Source organism: Anticarsia gemmatalis, chromosome 7 (assembly GCF_050436995.1).
Source record: "Anticarsia gemmatalis isolate Benzon Research Colony breed Stoneville strain chromosome 7, ilAntGemm2 primary, whole genome shotgun sequence".
Taxonomy (NCBI): domain Eukaryota; kingdom Metazoa; phylum Arthropoda; class Insecta; order Lepidoptera; family Erebidae; genus Anticarsia; species Anticarsia gemmatalis.
The window spans coordinates 8249653-8276167 of record NC_134751.1 but is presented as its reverse complement, the minus strand read 5'-3'; the positions used below and the strand labels follow the sequence as shown (position 1 = coordinate 8276167).

The following is a 26515-nucleotide window of genomic DNA, read 5'->3' as shown; positions in this document are numbered from 1 at the left end:
ACACAGCTGATAGGTGCCGCCAAAAATCTTATTTAAGTTATTCAGTTTTCAGCTAGATCGCTGTGTATGATTTTTAGGTCTGATTCAAAAGGAGTACAAGGCGAAGAGTATTGCTATAAGACAACAGAGTGCCCTCTGCATCGCGTTTAGGAACGTTCTCTATGTTCCCTTCAAGTATCTTCTAGGGCAAATTGTGCTCAAGTTTGGAAACCTTTAACAGAGACAACAATAATAATTGTTAAGACCTCTTACGCACTAGCGGTTGATTACTCGAGCGGCTGGAGGCGCGGTTACAGTTTAATACGCAGCCTCCTTTGAATTAATGGCGGATGGTCTTTTATTAAAATAAATGTAGGTAGAGTAGTGGGTAGGTACCTACAATTACATGCGGTTGCATATTAATGTTAACTGCGCAGCTAGCCGTTCGAGTTCGAGTGGTTAACCGCTAGTGCGTAAGGGGGCTAAGATTGCGCCCAATGGCGAGGAACACTACAATACTGCCAAGATTTATCAAAATTCTTTCAGTCGTATTGGCCTGATTGATTAACTAACAATCTATCTTAATCGAACTTTCGAATATAATATCATTTTGTAAATAACGAATATTTGTAAGAAATGTTCTACTACTACTACTGCCGCTATTTTTTTTTTACTTTAAAAAGTCAGTCGCAGTAGGCAGCAAACAAGCATTTCATATTATGCCTCAAATTATTTAAAATGTTGCCTGCTCTACTCCTACTCTCGCTTGCGCGCGCCCCCCACGTGATAACAATTTGTAGTTTGTCAAACTGACAGTTAACTGATAACGTTAATGGCGTAAAAAATAAGTTGTGAACATTTATATCTGTTGTTCCTCTTACCCATATCAAGAAAACTGAGATAGCACTATAGAACGATGCTAAAAATACTGACAAAACCATTAAATGTTTGACGTTTTATACGTGTAGAAAACTCAGTGATCCCCGAAAGTACGCTTTTGGTTTTTGTAATCTTTATTTTTTATTATAGTAAGATAAAACTTTTATAGCTTTTCGTGTGATTGTGTATTAAAGGGCAACAGTGAAGAATATAAATTTAATCTCATTAAGCTGAAATCTTGAAAATGGCAGAGGATCTAAAGCCCGTCAATGAGGATGATCTAAAACAACTAAAGGAGAGAATGAACATAATCGTTAGTGCAGACCCGGCACAATACCACAACGAATTCTCGTTACGGCGGTACCTAAGGGCTTTTAAAACAGTTGATAACGCATTTCAAGTGAGGGGACAAGCTTAACAGTTTTGTCATAATTTCATTGTTTCTATCTTGATTCTCTGTTCATTCATGTTGTTTGTTTCAGGCCATAATAAAAACAAATAAATGGAGAGTGGAATATGGTGTTGCCGACTTGGGTGACAACAAGGAATTGATAGAAAAGTATTCTGACAAAGCCAGAGTGCTCCGGCACAGAGACATAATTGGTAGACCAATTGTGTATATTCCGGCAAAGAACCACAGCTCCAGTGACAGAAACATAGATGACCTCACTAAATTCATTGTTTACTGCCTGGTATGATTATGTCAACATAGTTTTTGTTTTTTTGACCTGAGCATGCAATCATATTTTTTCCATAAACAGTTCATAAATAAGTAAATTAAACCTATTGTCGTAGTTTTGCACTGAAATAAATGAACTCTAAATAAAAACTTGAATGATAAAATAAAAATATTATAATTGTTTATTTCAGGAGGATGCAAGCAAGAAATGTTTTGAGGAGGTGGTTGACAACTTGTGCATTGTATTTGACTTGAGCAGCTTCACACTGTCTTGTATGGATTACCAAGTGTTGAAGAACTTAATCTGGTTGCTGAGTCGCCACTACCCTGAGAGACTTGGAGTCTGCCTCATTATCAATGCACCAGCTTTCTTCTCTGGATGTTGGACCGTCATAAAAGGATGGTAAGTTCATTAGAATTTTGTACAGGCACCTACTAAATGTTATGTTGGCAGTCAGTGTTATAAGTATTCTTTTTACCTTTCAAGTGTGGATATATTTGCTCAATTCTGCAACATGCAAGATGTATCTCTATAAAAATCCCTGTAGCTTTCATTTCTAATATTATAATATCCGTTATTTATGTTTATATTTATTCATTTATTATACTCAATATTGATATGCACACTATATGATTTTAATGACTTCTAAATTCTTTTCAGGCTTGATGAAAACACTGCAAGTAAAGTGACATTTGTGAGCTCAGAGATGGACCTTTGCCAGTACCTGATACCGGACATCTTGCCCACCAATATGTAAATATACCTATGATGACCATGAATGACCATTGACCATGACCCACGATGATGATAGTATGTAAGTTTGCTAGTATGGATGTTGTGTCTAACAATAATGTAACTGTATGACATAAATGTGTATAATATATTTTATATTACATTATTAGGTAAATGCTATTAATTAAAAGAATTTAAATCCAAAGAATTCCAACTGAAACTAAGTCACTGTTGTTATGTCATAAATCATGACTTTAAACTTTGTTTAGGAAAATCTTTAATGAGACATTTTCTTTCTTTATGTACTTCAGTACTTAGTACTAAATATAGATTGTTTGTATAGTACAACATCTTAGAAGAGAGCCTTGTATAATGTTGCAGTCAAAACTCATAACCAGTCAAAACTACTATTGAATAGCAAAATCAGTCGAAACTACTTTTGACTGAGGACATTGGTTATGATTTTTGACTGCAACATATACAAGATTGTGCAATGGCTTTCTACTAAGTTAATGGACTATAAAATTACTTTAATATGGATTTTTTTATTTACTCCATGGAGGTTTGTATGAACCATTACAATAGGAGTTAGTGTTTTAAGCTATGTTGACTATTTACTTGCCCCACCCTTTAGTCAAACTGATTTATTTATTTAATAATGTTACAACTGCAGATTAGTATATCTTTCAGGCTTGATATAATTGTACCTAAGTATATAATATCATAACTTGCCCTATCTATAATTCATAGTGAAGTTTATCTTTATATAATTATGTACCTATGAACATGAATTAAATTGATTTTACTTGATGCAATCAGGATTTAAGTAGATGTCAAATTAACTCTCCACTGAGCAATAAGAAAACAATACCTTAAATTCATATAAAGTTTTAAGTAATCTGTTCAGATCATTTTTATTCCTGTAACATTGAACAAAAAATCATGTCGTAAGTCTAATTGATTATTAACATTCTGTGTAAAGAAATTATAAACAAACACTACCTTCATTAAAAAAATATGTTTCATGTAACAAACCACTAGTCTACCTTAGTTATGTAGTTAGTTGTTTTGTTAAATAGATTTTATTGTTAGAACTAATTTTAAAATATTGACATAATTTATGCTTACTTTGTTGACATAGTACATTAACTAGAAACACCAAAAAGTCAATTACTCATTTTAAATGAGGTTTTGTTGTATGATTTCATGGGACAACTGACAAGGGTTCAATTTTTTATTTTATTATAGATATATTAATCTATTACATATTTTAACATTGGTAGAAAATTATGTCACAATAGTAAACCATATGACTAGTCTAATATGATTGTCATAAAATTATTTGAATTTAAAATATTATTTTAAATGGATTTTAAATTAACTATTCATAGACAATTAAATTGTTTTTATTTCAATGACCTGTAAATTAACAACTTTTATGTCTTTTATAATGCGTATTTTAAATACGGGACATGTACATAATACAGGGTCTCTTGTTGTTTAAGCTAAGATGTTTGATTTCTGAATACTACTTTTTGAAGTGAATATAACATATATTTATGTTCTACAATAATTGCTGATTTTGATTATAACTAGGTACTGTATACTTAGTGTGTATTCAGATAGAGTTCGTGTTAACTTTACCGACGATTACCAATCATCCTATTTCATCAGTACAGGAACAATCCTCTAACATAGTTATTAGTCCTCATAAAGCAGTAAGTAAGGTCATTTTATTTTTATTGTTTCGTGTAATTCACTAACTGTTCTCTTTTGTCTGGGATTAATGAGCTCCTACATTTCTTATTATTATTAATTAAATTCTGCTGTTTATACAGTTAATACCAGTACAGTGTACACACGGACATATTAAATCATTTGTTGTATGGGGTAGAGGTTTAAAGAACTTTAAAGAAGTAAACTTAACAGCAGTATATCCTGCTGGTTTTCAAACTCAATGTTTTTAATAATAAATTTAACCTTTTAAATCGAAATTACGTATGCGATCGTGACGCCTCATATTTTTTATAGCAATTGTTGAAGCAGCAGATGATATTCAAGTGAACCTATGAACATACCCACCAAAATACTATGTCAAATAATCCACATGTATGTTGTATCCACATGTAAATTAGGTAGCTAATTTTATAAATAATTATGTTTAAATATCTTCGATGAATGTATTAATACTGTGCCATTCCATTATGAATAAAAGTAACACAATAATGATTATGTTATAATTAAATAATTGGATATTTCTACTAATCTATTCTGTACTTCATGTCGTAGTATCAGTATGTAATGTACCTGTTGGAATGCCATTCCTTTTATTATAAAGTAAAATTTATTAAACGTAATTTGTTATGTATGTTATGTACTTATTTATTAGGTTGTACTTTGACATTATGCTAATAAATGAATGATCCTAAACAATAGTATTTTGATAACACTACCTATTTCATGCCCAAAAATTTGATAAAACTCATTATTATACTTTGCAGTTACTTATTCGAACAGTTTTCCAATGGATCAAAAAAATGTGGATAAAAAATGCTTTAAGCGTTGTATTTTGTGTAAAAAAATATTATACTTAATTAGGTTATTTAAAATGTTTTCACTGTAAATAATCCCACTTAATACGGTAAAATAATTGATTTAGTATATTTCGTAAATATTGAAATATTAACTCCCAACTAGCGAAAGCATGGTAGAACTAACATCCATGTACGTTGACGAAGTATTCATTTAGTTTATGTTTATCTCACATAAACGCTAACATTATAGATATCGACCTGAAAGGAAATCGGGAATAGTAATAAAAAACTGCACTGTTATAATAATTATTTTACTCGACTTAATAGTTTTACAAAACAGTTATACAAACACTCGCTGTACAAATGTGTAGCGAATTTAATTTTAATACGGCATTCTTATGTAAAGAGCGACATGCGCTTCTCAAACCGGTAACTCTTCCGAAAATGATATAGATGCCGCCGATGGGTAGGCAGTATGTCCGCGTTACTAAGAATATTTTAAAAATCAGCGTACTTCGGTCAGTTGTTTCGAGCGGCATCTACAACATCCTCATTATATTCCTATTGTTACACGACAAATCGACAATCCTGGACTGATTGGTTACATGTTGCTTGTAAAATTTATAACTACAAGTAGTCTTCATTTCATCATAATAATTATATCGAATACCTACTAAAAATTAAGATTTATCACAAAAAATACATTTACTTACAACTTAATGGAATTAAAATACCATTTTGTAAAATGTTTTATAAATACTGGTTACTTAAATGTCACTCACATTTTAATTGTAATTACAAACCAGAAAAAAGTACCTAAAATTATTTATTGAGAATTTTTGTTCAGTCATAAAAGCCTAAAATTAATAAGGGTTTATACATAATTGGCACATTCTCTTAGTGTCACCACCATTTCGGTACAAAATAGCATCAAGTAAATTGTAACCCAACTTTTTCTATCATATAGCACATACAAATCTCTAACCAATATTATTTCTCGTCAGCTTAACGTAAATGCTTACAGTTGTGGTTACATTTACTTAACTACTGATATAAATTTTACATAATTTGATTTCAAAGATCCACAATATTTGCATGTGGGTGTCTGTTTTTGTTTAAATAATATTTACTAAATGACTAGTACTTTTTAAAGGAATGTCCAGAGAATAAATTCGAATAGGTACATGGAATGATTTTGTGACGAATAGGCATAAAACGATAGCTAAAAGTGGCGACATTTTTTGGGAAATAAGGTTACATCGCAAATAGAAAACGCGCCGAGTGTAGGAACATATTATATGACAAACTATATTCACATAACATAATGTGCCAAGAGAATATCGACGGCTTTTACACAAACTATAACGTCGCTGTGTATGTAACGACTAGTATATTAAATATCTACAGTATATTATTTACAATAAACTACCATGGATAATGATATGAGGATGTAAAATGAGTTATTTATCATCTAGTTGTGGCCAAATTCGTAGAGCACTAACGTACACATAGACAACCTATAAAAGTTACATAAATCAAATATTTAAATTGTTTGCATTTTGTATAAGTCATAAAGTCAACTGCCTCAGTATCTACTGCACATTCTCTACGTAGAAAGGAAACGTTTATTTGTTCAGAGTTTCCTCCATTTTAACTACCTGTCATATTCCATCTCAACTCTATTTTCCCATTAGCAATACAGCCTACTAAAATTACATTTTCTGAATATTGGAACCTTATTGTGGCTTTGGATGGCACCTACGTTTACTCGCGCCCTCTACATTGGGATCATCAATTAATATTCGAATGAAAGTAATTTGGGAGTATAAGTTTCACACGTTTAATCACGACCTAAGGTTGTTATTTGTGCAGGATTCTTCATAAGTATTATCTACTACATACCCCTTGTTCCACTTACCTTGTCATCGCGCAGGTTCGACGAAGACTACGGAACGCTACTCACTACGGTCCCTATATTCTCGTCGTTCACTTCGCGCACATCCACACATCTCGTCATACAATATTTCCATCCGAAAGTACTAATTACATACCAGATCTTAAGAATATCACCACTGAGATCCGCCCGTTCTTCTCCATACAAGCAAACTATCTAAGCTCAATTCGTAATTTAATTTACGGTCACGACACGCTCTGGACAAATAACAACCGCCATAAAAAAATTGTAAACGGACTTCGGAATCGGACTCCAGGAGCGGACGGCGAAAACCGTCGATTCATATAAACTTATTGTCGGAATTCGACGACCGTTCGGACCTCCAACAGAAAACTGGAAACGGGCGAATCGGTCGCGCGCCATAGTTCGTCGGGAGCGGTTCCGAGCCAGAATCGGTAACTATCGCCCGACGCGTCCGAAATGACTTCCAAAACCGATATCCGACGCGATCGCTCCAGTCTGGCAGGTAGAGTATCGTGAGCCTAGAACCGGCAGGCGGGCGGGTGTGGCGGGTGTGGCGGGGCGGCGGGTCAGACGGGCGCGGGCGGGGCGGGCGGCGCGGGGGCGGGCGCGGGGCGGCGCGGGCGCGGCAGCGTGGCGGGCGCGGGCGGCGCGGCGGCGGGCCGCAGCAGCTGCAGCAGCAGGCGCAGTCAATCGGCCAGCACGCTGTGCGCGATGACGCCCAGCTCGTCCTTCAGCACGCGGAACGACGGCCGCTCCTCGGGCGAGCGCCGCCAGCACATCCGCATCACCTGCGGGAACAAGCCACGGTTAACGCACTCGACTCCCATCTTTGCGATTCGAAAAATAATGTCCTGCGATTCCGGACGACCGATTCAAAGCGTGCGAGAGAATGAGACGGGGCGGAAACCACTCCAGGTCGATTTTATGACGACTAAAACTGTTCGATTCCTGTGTTACACATACGTTCTTCGGTGATTTAAATGGTTTTCGTTCGACTTCCTCACTTAATATAATATTATTATAACGTTGTTTTATAAAAGAGATGATTGAAAAGTGCCGAGTTTACATAATCTCATATGTGTACGTTCTAAGAACTTAAAGACTAGTCTTTTAAGTGTTTTCTACTTTCCTCCTCGAACCTTAAAGAATTTTTCGCTCTTTTTTAACTTCAAATTTAGCTCTCCGGACGCTCTTGAATAATTCAATCTTTATAACATTTGTGTTACCTAATAGCATTTAAGTATAGTAATAGAAAATATCTCACGTTATATATTTCGTTGAGACAGCCTTTGGGTTTCTCAAGCACCTGCCCTCGCATCACCACCATCTCCACCACTTCCGAGTTTTTCATTCGTCCGTAGGGCACCTTACCGCAAGTGAACACCTCCCACATAAGCACTCCTAGAAATAAAAATAAAATCATTTTTACAAAGTTGCAACACAGGTACTTAGCTGTAATTTATAATCAACTAGCGGACCCGACAGACGTTGTCCTGTCTACACGTCTTTAATTTGAAAATTTTAAACTTTTTTTAATAATCTAAACCATTCTCAGATCCCCTTGAACACACACAAAAAAATTCATCAAAATCGGTCCAGTCGTTTAAGAGAAGTTCAGTGACATACACACTTACAGAAGAATTATATAAATAAAGATTAGCAGCCTAGTTTAATGCAGCCTGTGCCTAAAAGTGGCTAGGCGGCAGTAAAAAAAAATATATTAGCTCACCAAAAGCCCAAACGTCAGATTTGGATGAGAACCGTGTATAGTTGAGTACTTCGGGAGGTGCCCACTTGATAGGGAATTTAGTGCCGCCAGAACTTGTGTACTGATCGTCCAACACGTACCGCGCCAAACCAAAATCTGCTACCTGCAATCACAAATAAGACATTTTGCGTTATATATTAGTAAATTCACAATTAGTTACAAAATACTTTTTCGACTTCGTTATAAAATATAAATAAAATATTTAATGACTTACTTTTACAACATTTTCGTCTCCCACTAAACAATTTCTTGCAGCTAAATCTCGATGGATGTAGTTATGCCTCTCTAAATAAGCCATTCCTTTGCAAACCTATAACAACATAAAAATAATATACCAATTGTTTTATACCAACCGAATTACAACAATAATGTTAAGTCTCAATTACAATTCAGAATTCTAATTCTTGATAAGGTTACTAATGCTAATTGGCGATTAAAAAGAGTGGCCTGGAGTTTCTTGCCAGCTCTTCTCATTGGCCCTACCTTCCGAACTGGCGGTAAATTCACTCTCTGTATCATTGACTATCATATAAGTGTCAGCATTTGACCTATATGAATAAATGATTTGATTTTGATTTGATTTAAAATGTTCCTAAATGTGTAACAACATTTAATATTTTCCAAAGAAATGTATTACTAACTTGTATGCACATATCGAGTAGCACGGCGGGGCCGAGCTGGTCGGCCGCCGTCCGGCGCAGGTAGTTGAAGAGCGAGCCGTGGCGCATGAACTCCGTCACGATGTAGATAGGCCGGTGCTTGGAACACACACCGTACAGCTGCACTAGGTTCTGGTGTTGCAGTTTACTGGAAATAAACAAGGTAAAACGTAAGTACATTGATACCGATACAACAAAAAGTGTCGACTTGGTTATGTTCGTACGTAGATCAGTAAGGCCCAAATACATCTACGTTTTACCATACCCCGGTGATATGCCCAAATTCCGGGCTATCTCTGAGAGTATTCAAAAAATCTCTACTCGGAAATCGAACCCGAGTCCTCGTAGTCAGCAGTCCTGAACACCTTCCTAGGTCACAGCAATGGACGTAATAATCTATCTTGTACGTGCTGAAACAAAAAAATATTGAATAGTGCATAGTGCAGCGTTATTTGTGATCTTACGTCATAACTTTAGCTTCATCGATGAAGTCGTCCTCGGACATAGTGCCCTCCTTCATCATCTTGACGGCGGTGTCGATGCGGCCGCGCCACTTGCCGCGCCGCACCACGCCGAACTGGCCGGCGCCCAGCTCCTCCATCAGTACCAGCTCCGATGGATCGATCTCCCATTTGTCTGACAAAATATCATAAATATACTAAATTATAGGTGTTCAATTTATAAAACTGTGTACTGAAACTGTCAAATGACAAGAGAGATAAAGAAGAAAAGCACTCAACCTTACACATAATTAATTACAACCGTAGCGCCGCGTGTGGTGGGTTCGAATCCCACCCGGGACATATCTTTGTGTGATGAGCACGAGTATATGTTCTGAGCCTGGTTGTGAATTTATCTATATAAGTATGTATTTAGAAGTATATAAGTATGTTTATCAGTTATTTGGTTACCATAGTACAAGCTCTGCTTAGTTTGGAATCAAATGACCGTGTGTGAATTGTCCCACTATATTTATTTATTATTATTTATTTAATTTTGATAATATCTGTTAAGAGTTTCACTGAACTACGTTACCAGAGATCTAATGATGTCTAGTTCAATTAACAAGTCTTATATATGTATCATCTTACCATGTGATAGTCCAGCAGTAGGCGGGGCAGGTCGGTCGCAGGGTGTGGTCTTGAGCCGCGAGCATAACCCTCCACTATTATGCTTGTGGTAGTTGATTAGTTCTGGTATGCTCGAGCAACAATGTTTGTCGGACAGATAGAACTCCCCGCGAGCATTCTGCTTTATGTGGTAATGCTTGACTGGCGAGTGATAGTGTTCTGTTCCAGAGTGGTAGCGCTTCTGTGGATCCAAACTGCAAGGAACAGAAAGAAAATATTTGTAGAAATAGCAAAGAAACAATGATAAAAATTAGGATTATTCATTTAGGTCAAATATTGACACTTATGATAGTCGTTACAATTACTGAATCTACCACTAGCTCGGAAAGAAGGTAGAGCCTTATGAGAAGAGCTAGCAAGAAATTCACGGCCACTCTTTTCAATCGCCAAAGGTTTTACAGTAATTCCCCTGATTTCTGACAGGTAAAAAATAAAATCCAAAGTTTAGTTTGCATTGAAACAGTATGAAATTAATGTTGAAATATGTCATATTCAGTTATCATACAACCATTTAAAATAACGTCGCGAACAGGAAATTAACATATTTATAGTTATACAATTCTCTCAAAAATGTTACACACAGTAGGTATGTATACTACAATACAATAAATAAATGTACTTTTATCCCGGTGACGGTATTTGCTAACGACAGCATTGTAATTTGTCACATCATTTTTGAATTTAATTATAATTACATATACGGAATTTTATAAAATAACTTGATTACGAATATTCTACATACATAAAAATGAACCACTGAAATGTATGTACGCGCATAACTTTTGAACAACTGAGCTAAGTCGGTTTTTTTTAATATGTATGTAACTCTATCGGGACAACAGTTGAAGACAAAAACAGTTCGACTATAGTCTGGGGCCACCTACAGCCAAAACTCCCGAGTGCAATAAACCACTATCTTCAGCAAACTCATTACCCAGCTCCAGAGCATTGATGAAGCGAGAACTTGGACCTGGCAAAAACGTTCGATCCCTAGAATATACCTGAGAAATACTTTGTCGTTTATGGGAAGTATTGATGAGTATGCTACAATACCACAGCCCGACATTATCACATCACTGAATCAGCTTTTACCAACAATAATAACTACAAACACCACCAATATTCGAGTAGTCATTTTGGACGATGGTAGTACATTCAACATTATAGTAAACTAGAGGCCGCCCACGACTTCGTCCGCGTACCTTTCCGTAATCCCGATCCCTCGGGAACTACGGGGGTAAAAAGTAGCCTATGTGTTATTCAGGGTCTTCAGCTACCTATATACCAAATTTCACCGTAATCGGTTTAGTAGTATTTCCGTGAAAGAGTAACAAACATCCATACACGCATTCTCACAAACTTTCGCATGTATAATATTAGTAGGATAGTGATAGAATACTAACACTTTAGTGTAAAGCGACAGGGTGTACATGCCCTTCGTGGAAGAGTTGCGGACGACGAAACAGCCCTCTTTGTCCTCCTTGTTGAGGAGCGACTCCGCACGCTGCCGCGACATCTCACCCACGTACCATCTGAAATGTTATATAAATCAATTATTTTCACACATATTGCTTACCATTTAAAATCATTAGGCACAAATAAATTGGAATTTACAAAAGTAGGTACATATAGCTCATTATTACAACAGGATTATATGACTGTCTGAATTACCTATACTCGTATATGTGCTGGAATATATTATCTCGTTGCAGGAATCGAACCTCACACGTAGTGGAAGGCGGCAATCCTAACCACTTCGCCATGGTTGTCGTCAAAACTATATTTTGTGCCAAATACTATTTATATCTATAATTTAAAGTGATCGTCACCAGGACATACAGACAAAATCAATAAGGAAGTTATATTAGTGCCTTTTAAAAGGTATCTTTAGACGAGCAAACAGTTTCCGCGTTCTTATCCGGTATTAAAATGTGATTCTGTCGATGCAAACTGCATTATTCAAACTTGAAATCAATACATTTTATAAACAAAACACTCACTCATATTTTTGGAGTCCTATTGTTTCTTTTTCCTTAACGTAGTTACTTGGAATGTAGCCAACAGACCTGAAAACGTAGTATGCATATTTATCAAACAAAACAAGCCGTTTGTGTTTTGGCCTTTGGGGGCACTAAATAGAATCAAGCATCATTCTATAGAGGCATATCTCCAAACTTCAGTCTGATATTAAAAATTTGAAAATAAGATCATCTCTATGCTCCAAGATTCCAATAACTCTTTCATCGACAGTCATATAACACAATAGCTCGGCACTTAAAAATATATTAGTTATTTGTTAATTTACCCATTTTCGTCCTTCACTTTCCACCAATGGTCCTGTGAGTCGTCAATAACCTCATACTCAGCGCCCTACAACAAAACATAAAATTACATTGGACATGGATAGATATACAACTAAAAACCTTTGTTGTCAGAATTCTGTAACAAAAATGACTAGGCACGCTTATTTACTACACTACAAAAGAATGTAACCACGTTCTGTTGATGACAATAAACACTTTGAATTACAATTTTATCCCTGAATCTGTAGAATTATTTGCCGCTTAGAAGGAAATCTTTTATTTTTGATGACTAAGAACAAATATTCGAAAAAATTCACCACAAGATTGAAAAGATGATGGTAATGTAGGGGTATCGTATTTCCCACATGAAAGAACCCTACAAAAAAGTTAATTGTTTTGGCAATATTTGTTAAACTTTTTGCCCACAACGCCTACGGATTTAACCAAAAAGTTAATGTATTTTGTGGTTGATTGATCGCGCAATCACCATTATCTATCGGTTACTTCCATTCCCGGCACTGCGATAGACACCTTGGAGCAATTTAAAAAGATATACCTACATATAATTTGGCACTTTAAACCAAAAAAGAGTTAATATACACAGTGAAAAATGTGGTGTTCCAAAGTTTAGTGGAAAAATTCTTGTCTGTCTTTGCAAACAATATCAAAGCGTAAACTTTACTGTTTAATCTAGTAGTTCCAAAATTTGAAGATTCAAGAAGAGTGATGTTAAAGTACGCTATTATAATACATATTAACATTTAAATATTGATACGACCTCGAAGTTTTACACGGTAATGAACAGTCAGCCACGCGACTTTGTTTCAAAGGATGTTCAATACTCATTTTAAATGTGGACACGGGAAGTTGTACCGACAACTGTATGGATCATAATAATATTTAGTACTCATATAAATACCAATAAGTTCACGACCAGTGATGTTTCCAGATAATCACTTCGCCTCTTTACATGAACAATGTGACATCTCAAAAAAACTAATTTTACTCGATATTCAAAACTGGGTTATTTTTGCTTGTTTTTGCTTATTTTCATACAGTAATTTAATTGTTTTTCTACATAAAAATTATCAATATTATAGAATTTATCAACGCTTAAATTTTTAAAATGGCTCTATTGTAAAGTTGTAGTTTAAAAAATATCACGTTGTTCTTGTAAAGAAGCGACTTGTTATTCATCAGAACAACAAAATTTCTTTTTATACTTTTTTGTGACTCATCAAGAATAATATTTAACTTATTAGTAGTAAATTGCAATTAAGTTAGTCATTTATAAAAAATAAAATCAAGTAAAAACAAACCTTTTCCAGGGAGAGATCACCACTTTCGATAGCTCTAAATGGATAGAGAGCTACCACAACCTTCGTCCTTTGTTTTTCCTGTAAACAAATATAAATATTAAATACTGCTGTAGGAATTCCCTAGAACCTTATTATTCGTTTGAGGAAGAGGATTATCTTGTTATATGAATAGAGTAGAAGGAAATGAGGATGAATTTTTACGTTTAAAATTACGTAGGTATAATGAGTTCTCGTAGGTGTACCTTAGGTTTAGCGGATGGAGTGCCCGGAGGAGCGCCGCCTCCCCCCGGCATTGCGATCGCTGCCTGGACCGCTGCACAAACATATGCATGTTTAAGTAAGCTCCATTAAATATTTATTTTAAAAGGCTTTTTGACAATTTTATAAAGGATTAAATAACACAAAAGTATTAGGTACAATGTTTGCCATTAAAGTTTCGGTGTAGTTTCGAATACCTAGTACAACATTTAAAGTTAAAGCGATATTAATGTCTAAATGATAGGATATGTGATATGCAGTAAACTAGAAAATTTTATTAGTTACTGGAATAATAAACTAGATGAGTGTTAAAAAATTTCTTAAGTGCTTGTGGTAATGAATTGTTGGGTTCGATTTCTGATAGGTACCATAATTGCTGATATGAACTAAGTAAAAATATATTATTACCAAGAGCATCTATGTAAACCCTTTAAGGATAATTCATTCATTTTACCACTAAAATATTAACTAGTAGTAAATTAACAAAATTACTCTTAAAAATATGACAAATTAAAAAAGTATAATCAAGATAATATCAACACAGCACTGTATTACTATGACATTGTGTTAAAACAATGCAGATGCGTCTGGTGAATATTGAACTGGCACATACATACAGCACGAACAAACAAAAGCCTAATTAGTAAGCCGAAATTTACACAAACATTCCTCTCATTTGTATAACTTGTGAACAAAACTCTACTAATAATGAAACAACTGCTAGAAACATCAGTATGGGTTTCAGTCATAAGTATTTGTTAAAAAAAAACTCAAAATGAAGCACTCAAACTGAACACAATTTCACAAAATATGTAATATAACAGCACTAAACAATGTTAACCTATATCCATGGTACGGGAGTACACAATCCTCAACACTTGGTGTTATCAGATCCACTTCACAAAATCACTTCTACGGGCATTACACAAACGCATTACATTACACCTGACCAAGACAAGAAAGTGAGTGCAACAAGACCAGTGAACGCAACCGATGGCGGCGAGGCCAAATGAATAGAGGTCACTTTAAATTTACCGTACCCTCTAGTGCAGGAAGGAACGCTGATAACGATAGACATGGTATCTTAGACTTCTTCTTAGTGACCATTGGTTCGTCCTCAGATTTATTCGGCAACATAGAAACGGGACTTTGTAACCGGACGTCCGCGCGCGACACCTCGCTTCGACTGCCTACAAACGTGTCCAAGTGCCGCAGCGAAGGTAAAGCGTAATACATAACACTGCCGATACGGCACGTAAAAGGTGATTGATACTACTTTTCATTCGACAGTTTGTGTGTAATATAACTTAACAAACTATGGTACTTGATTAGAAATGATGTTGCTTTGTTTAATTAGCATATTACTCAGAATAAAATCTATCGGACGTAAAATTGCTAGAAATTCAGAAACCGAAAGTAAACAAAAATGATAATTCTATTGTAATTATCCATTAATTAAATACACATAAACATACTTAATTTCACCTCAGCTACAGCTACGAAAAGGTAAAATAAAAATTGGTCGTTAATATGTAAATTGAGGCACAGCTGTGCGATAGTAGGAAACAATATTTACTATAGTCCATGGAGAACAAGGCTTTATACTTGTCGAGACGAGGAGCGAGGGCTTCAAAGATGGTCGCGCTCGGCCTACATTCACCATTCGATGCGCGCGCGCAAGCGATACGCGGTCTCCCTTTCACTTATAAGTTGTCCAGAACGTGAGACTGAGACAGGTTATTTATACATACGTCATCAACGGCAATTGACTCGTTTAGAGATTATACCATCTTCCAACAGAAGCCTTGTGATTGAAATGGCCACCTCTCTCGTGTTGTGTTGTCAAACATTATTTTATTTTGTTTTGTGTTGAAGATTGTTTAGTATTTAAATATTTTTTTATTTGTACAAATAGACCATTAAGAAAGTACTTCGTATTAAACCTTCAATGACAAGTTCCAAACATTGGTCATAAAATAATAATTGACCTGAAAATACATTCACATCTTTCACTCCAGTTCAAATATCAAGGCAAGCCTGAGTCGATGTAAAACTTTATGTATGTACAACGGTTTTGAATATAAATAAAAGCCAACATTTATGTTCAAACACACACATTAACTTCCTGGTTAATCGTAATTTGCATAGACAGGTAGGTTACTTTCAACAAATGCATTTTTACTTAAACACAGAAAGCTTTGCTACTACAATACTAAATGGAATCAAAGGAAATTCGACACTAAATTAAATTTTTAATTAACGAAATTTTGTAGTAGTAAATCTAGTTAGGGATAACTCTATAGACTATACAATGATATTAATTGAGATATAAATTCAGTTAATCATAACACTAACTTGGATGTTCGGGGATGTGTTTGTCTTGATGACCTAACAGGTCTATGTGGGGCTCCAACAAGGTCCAGAGGTCGGTCAGGGCACAGCCTGGCGCGGACCTTCGCTCGGCGTCACAGCACGACCAGCGTCGGGCGGACCATGCGCCTGGGTGATAGTGGCTCCGCCGCGAGCTACCTACGCACACTACAATCCAGCTCGACTTAGCCCTACAATCAAACTAACATCACAAACGTTGTCCTAGCTTCACAAAATTAAGGACTAGCATATTAATAACCATACTATACTAACCTTAATTTTTAAAATGATAAAGACTATTTTCTATGCTACGTTTTCCTCAAATTGTTTTAGTGGTTTTAGAGGAAATTTATATATTCCAATAAGTACTTGTTAGCCACAACATTCATTAAATTTTGTTAAAATACAATAAAAGCCTAATATATTATTCTGATAAATGTTGCGTAATATACTTTAGAACAATAAACAAGCAGGGTAACTTACTCAATTGTTCGCTCTTTTTATACTTTGTATCCCTTTTTATTTCGATAATCTATAATACTGATACTGACAAAGAAATAGTAAATGCATAAGTTACTCATTCTCCATCTGTGATGCTCTACGACAAAAAAAATGGTTTTATAAAATCAAGATGACTGAAAAATTACTCCAGCCGTACGAACATAACTAAGTTCAGCACTGCAATATCTTATAATTTTGTAAAAAATAAAACAAAAATATCTAGTGCTCGCAATTGAATTCGTTACCCAGATCAGTCTACGACAAAGATAATAAAATTTTCTGAATGAATAAGTAAAAATATGCACGCACCAGATCTGATAGTGTGAATCCACTGCAACCGTTCTGTGTGATCGCTGGCGACGAGGTACAATGTGTAGTCGTTCCCTTGCTCTGTGTACCCCACCTAGCCAGGAACACTTATTTAAAACTAGTTCATTGAAATATAAAGAAAGTAGTTAAATATATTTTCTTACCTGAAAGGGATACCTGTACACTGGATTCTTTTCTCCGTCCCCCTCCGGAAAATGCTTGCCCAACTGCGCGAGCTCCACAGTGTGGATCGCGGCCGTATCGATACGCCCGCGCTCCTTACGTCTCTACCATACAAAATGTCATATTATTGCATACTCCTATAAACATAAGTGTATAGCATGTAAAGCATAGTTAGAATTACCCTTTTAATACTTTTCTTAGAGTAACTGGTAGTTGTTTGTTTATATGTCTCTAGAATAGAAATCTTGCCAGGTAATGGATTGCTTTTGCAATAAATCTTTATAGCAACAAAAATAGTCTTATTCGAGGTTGTGATTTAAACCTATCACACTAATATCATAACGTCGGACTGCTTGCTTTCGGAAAAAACTATCCATATTCCTCTGCGCTTCCCCATTAGTCATAAATATGCATAAAACATTTCCACAAGTAAAAAAACTATTACATGAGTTGTAGTCAAAATGTAGGGCAAAAAAGGAAGACAGGATTCACAAAATTTCAAAATCTGAATAGCTATTAAAGATGTACCTAAGTATCTCAGCGTAAGGACATGCACGTTTGAAAACAGACTCCAATTAATCACCTGAACTAACCAAACAAAATCAGGATGAAGCATGTTCTATATATGTAGGTGTTCGGTTAATTGATAAGTTATCTCTATACGATGTACCTATCCTGCAGGTTTATTTAACCCTAAAATTGTAGTAATGGTGTATGTACTGAACTGTTACATATAGGTGAGTAACATACATTATATTTGTGTGGTGGTAGCAAGCCGCGATAAGAGCAACGACTGTAGAGACTGTACTGGCGTCATGCCAACCGGCTGCCGAGCCCTCCGTAAGTAACACACTACACCAATTACCGACATCGCAACCTGTGTCGTAATAGTTACTTAACTTGATTTATATTCACTATCACTACACACTACAAGCTTCTACTTCATATTTTGTCTTTTAATCGTATTAGTTAAGTTTAAGTCCAACCCTCCGATATCCATACTAATATTATAAACGCGAAAGTAACTCTGTCTGTCTGCTACTCAATCACGCCTAAACTACTGAAACAATTTGCTTGAAATTTGGTATAGAGATATTTTGATACCCGAGAAAGGACATGGGCTATATATCATCACGCTACGACCAAAAGGAGCAGAGTAACAGTAATTAATGTTACAAAAACGAGGAAAATTTTGACCCCTTCTCTCTTTTTGGACGCAAGCGAAGTTGCGCGGGTCAGCTAGTATCTAATATATCTATGTGTAATATAAATGACATAATTGTACATTGAACTGAGCAAAATGCAGATATTGTATTTAATTTGCTCGACGTCAGGAAACATGATCTAATAGCGGCCCTAAAGCGCACAACAGCGAGCACCGGTTGCGTAATGAATCAAATCACTGAGTTGATTTCCTGCAGGGGGATATACAGCATCGCTTACAGGAATACCACAAATCAATTTACGCTACTACTGCTAACTGATCTGAACAGTTCAGTGTCTCCGATGTTTCATCGACTTTTCAAAAAAAACCTCAGTAATAATTTATTCAATAGTTTTTTTTAACTTTTAGTAATTGTTTTCGTAAAAATGCTTATTTAGTTTACATTAATCCGTCCTACTTTCTAATAAGTTATCATAACTTTAAGAATGTATTTTATAAATGTTTGTTACTCATTTGTATTTAATTTGGCACATAGACAGTTTGAAACAGTATAAACACACATGCACACTATGCTTTTTCCCCGGAAAATCTTTCCACATTGAACAAGTAGATGGTATACTATTTCATCCTTTTTTTTTCAGAAAGCCCTAGACGAGCAACTCTGTCGAAAGATATCTATCCGTACGCTTACAGAATAAACAATGCAACTTCAAACAAACGCCAGACAACTCATGTGGGTTGAATAAGAAGTAGATGATCCAAACAAAACACAACAGCAACACGACAAGGGACGGAGAGGCGGTGGAGTGAACCTTTTTCAAACAATTAGCGGGCGTCGCGGAGGGCTCTCCATTAAAATTGCTCACATAACGAGGGACCACACGTGGCATGACTCTACATACATTACAGCGAGGGTTGTCGTTGTGGGGGAGTGATTGCGTGCTATACTCGTACTATACGTTACACTTCCACCAAGACACTTTTATTTAAATGCACTTTTCAACTATCGCTAGTTTCGCAAAAGAAGGATAAATTCGAACTGCCGTTTAACGTTCTTTGGGAGAAGTAATAAAAAAAATAGTTTTTTTTCTTAACTTTATGAAGTACATAATAAAAAAATATATTTTACTTGATCAAAAAATTGAAATATATCAGTAAACTATTTAAAATGTCAACGATATTATTTTTAATGCCGATGCATGCGTCTATTTATGTTATCTAGAAAGAAATACACAAAATTAACAAAATAATATTATTTAAATTCATTTTATTATAACTACCTAAGTATTTGTTATTTATAAATTTAGATTACATTTTTAGCACTTCTTGAATTACAGCCGATCATGTGAAAATGAAATATGTAAGTAGGTGAGTACAAATGTCTGAATTGGAATTATATCGGCTACACGTTATTAGTAGCTAACAGAGTCAACTAAAACGTCTATAATACCAAATCAAAAAATATTCATAGGTATCCAGACTTAGTCCGAAAACAGAGCAAATGGCTGGACACCACATAAATGAAACAATATATAGGTAGGTACCAATCATTACCCGACGTGTCTCATGGATATTATCAATGGAATAACTATCATCAGTATTGGACGATACGGAAACCTTTTAAATATAATGTTGGTGTTAAGAACAGCAAATATCGCTTAGTAATTATCAAACCAACTAAAAAATCTGTCCATTTACTAAAAGTGTCTTTTGCGTAGGTGGAAACTGAAAAAGGAATGCGCACAAATCTAGCCACCGGTTCGATGTCTCAATAATACCATAAAAGAACGATATCGGAAATAAATCACTATGACGCAAAACTGTCGACTGTAATATAGAGATGTTGTTTTAAGTGATGAATACATGTGATTAAGGTATAAATTCTAGGTAGTTACCAGGGTCTTGTGTGAGGTGCGGTGCGGGCCGACGACGAGCGGTGTTGCGGAACTGCCGCTGCCGCCGCCGGGCGTCGCGCCGGCCGATAGACACACCCAGCTCGCGCATGCGCTCGCACCCCACACATTCACCCCTACGTCCTCCAGCTTTAATTTGAAACGTCGCTCGAACAAAACCTAACATTACCTGCGCGCCCTAGCGCTTAGTTAGCTTTAACTAAACTATAAACGAACACACACTCGCACACACATCCGTACAATGTATCCATAACGTACAAAAGTATATCAATTATGCATTTTAAGACTATCCTGAGATTGAAGTAGACATACGTACATACATAAAATAGCCTTGTACCCTTAGGGGTAGGCAGAAAGCAAAGACATAAACACCACTTGCCACGATCCTTACAAATTTCCCTTGTTTTATTCACATCCATACCTTTTGTAATACAGGACTGAAACGTCGGTATATTGAAAGGTGGATAGAAATTAACTGAAACTTAATGAATCCAAATAGAATATACATAAAATAATGAATGAATAATTAAAAAAAAATACTTTATTGTTTGATTGTATTTCCTTTACGTCATAAAGGCTAATAAGATTTGGAAAGCATTTGGAAGGGAGGATAAATAACATTCTCCAAGAGGACATGCTTATTTTTTTACACGGTCAGAGCCGCGGGTAGTAACATATACAAGAGTCACAAAGGAAACAGTAACAACAGTTAAATGATACAGATACTATTAAATTTAATACGAAATAACATCGAGTTAGAAGATAAGCGAATGCGGTAAAAGCACGGCGTCATACGTAACGTTAGGGGAAGGGAAAGTGTAGTCGTTAAGTCACCTTCATTTTTTTCTATTAATTTGTACGTAATATTTGAAATCTTGTGATTTCATACGAAAGATTATGGCATTGTAATATACCGAATAATGTAAAAGCTCGAAGACCGAATTCGTTGAATGAGCAAAACTATAGCTTACAATGCACAACGCTTTGTGGATCTTTCTAAGCGACTACCACGCATGTTTTACGTTGTTATTCTTAAAAGAAGTCCATGAGATTAACTCGTCGTAACATGAAAGTGGTCAAAAGTCACCACGTGTTCTGATCCTTAACTGACGTACCGTGACCTGACGCCTTTTGTATTGTCCAGAATTCGATATTCGGGTTGTAGACATGTGTCAGTCAGAATACTCAGAATCCTTAACAGACTACCCTAACAATTCTTCGCTTGTTTTGAAAAATTGCCGATGATGTAAAGCTCAAACAGCATGCTAATACGAGAATGAATAATCTACTTAATTTAATAGATAAATGAAAATGGAAACAGACACCTACGACCTCTTCGCCCTTTAACGTGATAATATTTTTTGATAATAGTTCTAAGTTTCCTTGACTTCCAACTTAAAAGGAACTGTGAAGGCAAGCAGGGCAAGTCTCTACAATAATATTACTATAACATTGGTCCTTGTTTAATGACAATATCCAAAATTTATTAGAAAGAACTTGTTCCAATTATTAATAATGAATTGCTAAAAACCAGTTCAATTATTTGGATAAAATTACTTGAACTCTAGCTTCTGCCCGCGGCTTTGATTGCGTGAAAAGATTTCATGGGAAAAAGCATCCTATGTGTATCCAGGTTATAAGCTATCAATGCGCCAAATTTTGTTTAAATCCGTTGAGTAGTTTATTAATGAAAGAGTAACAAACATACATCTCCAACCCCTATTAACAAACTTTCACAATTATAATATTTAGTAGGATAAGATTTTTATGTTCGGCCAAATACAGCAACAATTAAATGCATAGATACATGAAGACAGGGGGTTCACCCATTGATGAAAGATGCATATATTCAAAAACTTACGAATGTTTTAAAAGTAACACCATCTGGTTTAAATGTAACTTGGTAAAATATTGCTATATGTAGCCATTTTCTCTTAATCAGGTAAATTTAAGAATGTATATTAATATTATATTACATACCTGTTATTTATTTAAATTTAATATTCGTAATAAATAATTTAATAAAAACAATAAATTAGTTTATAATCAGAATAAGAATTTGAGAACACATAGATAAACAATCTAGTAAGAATCAAACTAGAAGGAAAAAATGGTAAAAGAATACCTAATTTGTGTTTTAATTAGATCAATTGCTTTAATATGACTATTTTGAATAGCAGCAGAAGACAAGTACTCTTGTAAACATGCACCTTCCACGCAAGTGATCGGAGACTAGTTAGTTATTAGAAATAATTTGGGGTTACATGTTCACATGGTGATTGGAAACATTGTGATAAAACCTTATATGCCTAATTCTTTTTTAGGTCTTTTAATAACACTTTTTTTGAGGATACGTAACATTCTGAACCCACAATCAGCCAGTATGGTGAACCTAACCCTTCCCTCAAACCTTCTCCATAAATAAATATTAATTTCATGCATATATTTCTAAGTCTTATAACAGAAAGGGCTGTAAATTTTGCTTATCTCATACAACATAACATTACCTAATGAATGAGATCATGAATAATTTGATCATGACAGATTGTAATGTTTTGTTCATCAGTAATGAGACATATGTTAGAAGCAGTGTAATCACTCACAATGATTTTCCAGCCTAGTATTCATTTGATACAGATAAAATAATTCTCTTATTTTCCTGTTATATTTAATACACAAATATGTATTCTATCTAACAAAAGTCAAACTAGGGAATAATGAGATTCTATTATACAGACAAAGTTTTGGAACAATCCAACAAGTTGTCATTCTAAACAGCATTTGAGTAGGTAGTATAAAATTAATCAGTAGTAGTAGGTATATTATTATTGTGTTATGGGAACGTGTTGGTTTGTCCTTTCATATTAAAATAGCTAAGTCGATTTAGCCAAAATTTCCTAGTGTTTATAATATCCTGGTGAAGGACATAGACTAATATTTTTTATCTATTATTTATAATCATTAGTGGAGATAAGCAAGTTTTAGAAATTAAAAAATACTTACCAGACAACTTAGTAATGGTAGTCCTAAGCAGCACAAAATAGTATAAACATGACAAGTAAAATTAAGTAATAAAAGTGCAGATATAAATAAAATCACTTGCTACATAAAATAGTACAAAGAAAATGTAGTACATTATAATATTATTAAGGACTAGATATGTTGTAAATAGCTATGTAAAAACTCATTTCAAACCCGTTCTATTAAGAATCAATGCAAATGAGAACGAGTGTAATAACTTAAATAAACCAATCGAATTTACCTCGCCATCCGTGTCATAATAAATAAGTGACCGACGAGTCAGAACCAGCCAGCGCTCCTTGTAATTGACCGGTGTGAACAACTTTTTATTTTGCGACCTCTTGATCATAAAAGTCTTCAATATTATCTCTTCGTCATCCTTTCCTGCCATTTTAATCCTGTTCAATATTATACAAAATCCTATAGCAACAAATAAAACCGGCGGCTCATCAATAAAGTACGTAAATCAAACACCTACCTTCAAACAACAATACCCATCACAAATAGATATTAGGGCACAATTAATAAACCAACTCTCGATCTATGCCTCCTAACTGTTTAATTATTTTTATGTCACCAATATATACACAACACAATAAAAATCACATCGCCTAATTACAAAGTTAAAACCTAGTTATCTTCCTCTCAAAATTTCCCAAAACTTGATAAAGTTAGATGAACGAATGAAATTCTTTAATTCCATGAACTTATGAATGGTTCGGGTGACAGTTAAGTTGACGAACGAACCAAGATATAAAAGTTTAATGCTGTGGCCACACCAGCATAACTAATTAATTCTACCGAACAAAATCGAAAAACATTTATTTAAAAAAAATGTTTATTTGTATTATATATTTATATTTTTAAAACTATTATTTATCATCATAACTAACCTTAGAATTGAGGATACATAGAGATGAAGAAAGAAATATACCTACATGCCATTTTTGCTGCAAATTGGGTTGCTTGTACTCGACTGGAGGGAATGCCGCATCCCTAAAAAACTGTCAATTGTCAAATTCGTCAATCGTCAATAGTTGTCATTTCTTGTCGGATTGTTGATGTTGACTGATATAATTTTGTGAATTTCGTGTATCTTATGTCCCCCAATAATAATAAACAATCATTAACTAAAAAGGATCTGTAGAAAATAAAACATCTCATTAGGTTTACTCGGTGGCACTTTTACAAGAAACAACCATGTCTTCTGAAACGACTCAAGTTAGTTCGTTACCATTGCCTCCTATGCAATACATTAATTTCTATACTGATGAAAATGTAAGAAGAAATAGGGCGCCTTTGCCACCGCGACCTATACACGATTCATACTCGATGTTCGGGCACACTTTCAACGCCGATGATACCATCATTAGATCACTGGAGAGTCAGGTGAGCTGCTGTTTTTACAGCAATAATAATTTGCTTGTGAATTGTTATACACAATATTGATAATTTGAAATAATTACAGGGTTTTCGAAGATTGTATCCCATGCATTTTGAGAGGAGAAGAGAACTGAAGAAGCTGAATCATTCTTTGCTTGCTAACTTTTTAGATTTATTAGACCTGTTAGTGCACTGTCCTGATTCTCCTAAAAGAGCGGAGAAAGTAGAAGATCTGAGCTTATTATTCATCCATATTCATCATTTACTGAATGAATTTAGACCTCATCAAGCTAGAGAGACCTTAAGGGTCATGATGGAACTGCAAAAACGACAAAGAGTTGAGACTGCCACCAGGTAAGGAAACATCAAGGATGATACCTACGTAATATATCCTTATTACATACAAATATTTATTTTCATATATTATTTTTTTTGGTATCACTAATGCTAAATGTCTTTATTTTCCAGGTTTAAAAAACACTTGGATAAAGTACAAGATATTCTCCAGAGTGCTTTACAAAGTCTGCCTGACCAGAATGAAATTGAATCCAACTTCAAAGTTCCTGTAGAGATATTGGAGCATATGGACTGTAGCACAAATGATACATCTGGCCAAGATCCCTGCTTTGAACTTGATAGAATCATGTGTAATGTTGTAGATAATATGAGATAAAACTTATAACATCCTTTTCACTCATTGATTGCTTGTATAATGATAGATTTAACATACTATACTTTGTTTCTCTAAGTATGTTTCTAATAGTTACAATGGATGTTGGCTAGAACAGCTACTTAGGAGACCCCAGCAAATAAAAGGGTTAAATTGTAAACTGAACTTAAAATAAATGTTTAGAATTTATGTTTTTTATTAATTCACTTATGTTAATGTTCTTTGTCTAATATTTCCTTAGCCTGTGTGGGTGTGCCCATAGAGCAATAACAGTTTTCTAAATAAACTGCCGGCTTTTATTTGACAAAATAGAGTACATATAATTATATTTTAGAAGAAGTAAATAAAAAGTATGTTTTTGTAAGATAAAAATCATTTGGGTATAGAAACAGCAAATGTTGTGTAATAAAGTTGAGTACCATACTCTATAAGCGCTATAGATTGTAAAGCACAGCTACATGACTAATGATTATCAGAGTACAGTACTCTATTTTAGACTATGGTTGACAACTAATGTTGTGGAAAAGCAGCCTACTTTTCCTATTACTAATAAGTAATAGGAAAAGCGTAATTAGAGAGGATAGACGTAAACTAGTTGTTATCATTTCACCCAATAACTACTGAACAGTTTGTAATGAAATTTACAACAGATACTTCAAATTCTGGGTTGATACAGAATACACCTTAGCCAGGAAATTTGTGGCAGGCGAAGTTACCAGCAGAGTAATCATGCGGTCTGATTTTAAGTTCAAAGCGATTGTTCAAATGCTAATACATATTGTATTTAATTACCTAATAGGTACTTAAAATTAGTTTTGTCACATGACCCTTAAATAGATAG

General features: G+C 34.9%; 3 protein-coding genes across 5 annotated transcripts; 2 read left to right on the top strand and 1 right to left on the bottom strand.

Moving 5' to 3' along the window:
- The first annotated feature begins 814 nt into the window (after positions 1–814).
- On the top strand, positions 815–4703 carry LOC142974492 (uncharacterized). Its single transcript, XM_076116885.1, has 5 exons — positions 815–968; positions 1053–1258; positions 1341–1550; positions 1729–1940; positions 2199–4703. The coding sequence occupies exons 2-5, from the start codon at positions 1103–1105 to the stop codon at positions 2293–2295; spliced, it is 675 nt and encodes a 224-aa protein (XP_075973000.1). The 5' UTR covers positions 815–968; positions 1053–1102; the 3' UTR covers positions 2296–4703.
- Positions 4704–5099: 396 nt separating this feature from the next.
- Positions 5100–24291, bottom strand: Btk (tyrosine-protein kinase Btk29A). Of its 3 annotated transcripts, XM_076116882.1 has the most exons (17): positions 24100–24291; positions 23863–24019; positions 17504–17626; positions 17340–17433; positions 16515–16697; positions 14144–14214; positions 13902–13979; positions 12585–12649; positions 12280–12345; positions 11683–11811; positions 10241–10473; positions 9614–9785; positions 9132–9297; positions 8705–8800; positions 8452–8593; positions 7987–8123; positions 5100–7510 (listed from the first exon to the last, which is right to left on the bottom strand). In XM_076116882.1, exons 2-17 carry the CDS (start codon positions 24010–24012, stop codon positions 7409–7411), a joined length of 2007 nt encoding a protein of 668 aa, XP_075972997.1. In that variant the 5' UTR covers positions 24013–24019; positions 24100–24291; the 3' UTR covers positions 5100–7408. The 3 variants fall into 3 exon arrangements, with proteins under 3 accessions (XP_075972997.1, XP_075972998.1, XP_075972999.1); XM_076116883.1 differs by lacking the exons at positions 16515–16697; positions 17340–17433; positions 17504–17626; positions 23863–24019; positions 24100–24291 and adding an exon at positions 15200–15384; XM_076116884.1 differs by lacking the exons at positions 16515–16697; positions 17340–17433; positions 17504–17626; positions 23863–24019; positions 24100–24291 and adding an exon at positions 15001–15118.
- A 354-nt stretch (positions 24292–24645) lies between these two features.
- Positions 24646–25863, top strand: MED7 (mediator complex subunit 7). Its single transcript, XM_076116308.1, has 3 exons — positions 24646–25010; positions 25090–25358; positions 25473–25863. The coding sequence occupies exons 1-3, from the start codon at positions 24822–24824 to the stop codon at positions 25675–25677; spliced, it is 663 nt and encodes a 220-aa protein (XP_075972423.1). The 5' UTR covers positions 24646–24821; the 3' UTR covers positions 25678–25863.
- The last annotated feature ends 652 nt before the right edge of the window (positions 25864–26515 follow it).

Bases quoted from the DNA above. Each gene is read 5' to 3' on its own strand.
- LOC142974492 (XM_076116885.1), top strand. From the start codon at position 1,103: ATGGCAGAGGATCTAAAGCCCGTCAATGAGGATGATCTAAAACAACTA. The intron at 1,551-1,728 runs GTATGATTATGT...TGTTTATTTCAG, and splicing joins AATTCATTGTTTACTGCCTG to GAGGATGCAAGCAAGAAATG. The intron at 1,941-2,198 runs GTAAGTTCATTA...AATTCTTTTCAG, and splicing joins TGGACCGTCATAAAAGGATG to GCTTGATGAAAACACTGCAA.
- Btk (XM_076116882.1), bottom strand. From the start codon at position 24,012: ATGGCAGGAAAGGATGACGAAGAGATAATATTGAAGACTTTTATGATC. The intron at 12,650-13,901 runs GTTTGTTTTTAC...GTTTTGTTGTAG, and splicing joins GTGATCTCTCCCTGGAAAAG to GGCGCTGAGTATGAGGTTAT. The intron at 9,298-9,613 runs GTAAGATCACAA...GTTTATTTCCAG, and splicing joins GATGAAGCTAAAGTTATGAC to TAAACTGCAACACCAGAACC.
- MED7 (XM_076116308.1), top strand. From the start codon at position 24,822: ATGTCTTCTGAAACGACTCAAGTTAGTTCGTTACCATTGCCTCCTATG. The intron at 25,011-25,089 runs GTGAGCTGCTGT...AAATAATTACAG, and splicing joins TTAGATCACTGGAGAGTCAG to GGTTTTCGAAGATTGTATCC. The intron at 25,359-25,472 runs GTAAGGAAACAT...TTTATTTTCCAG, and splicing joins AGAGTTGAGACTGCCACCAG to GTTTAAAAAACACTTGGATA.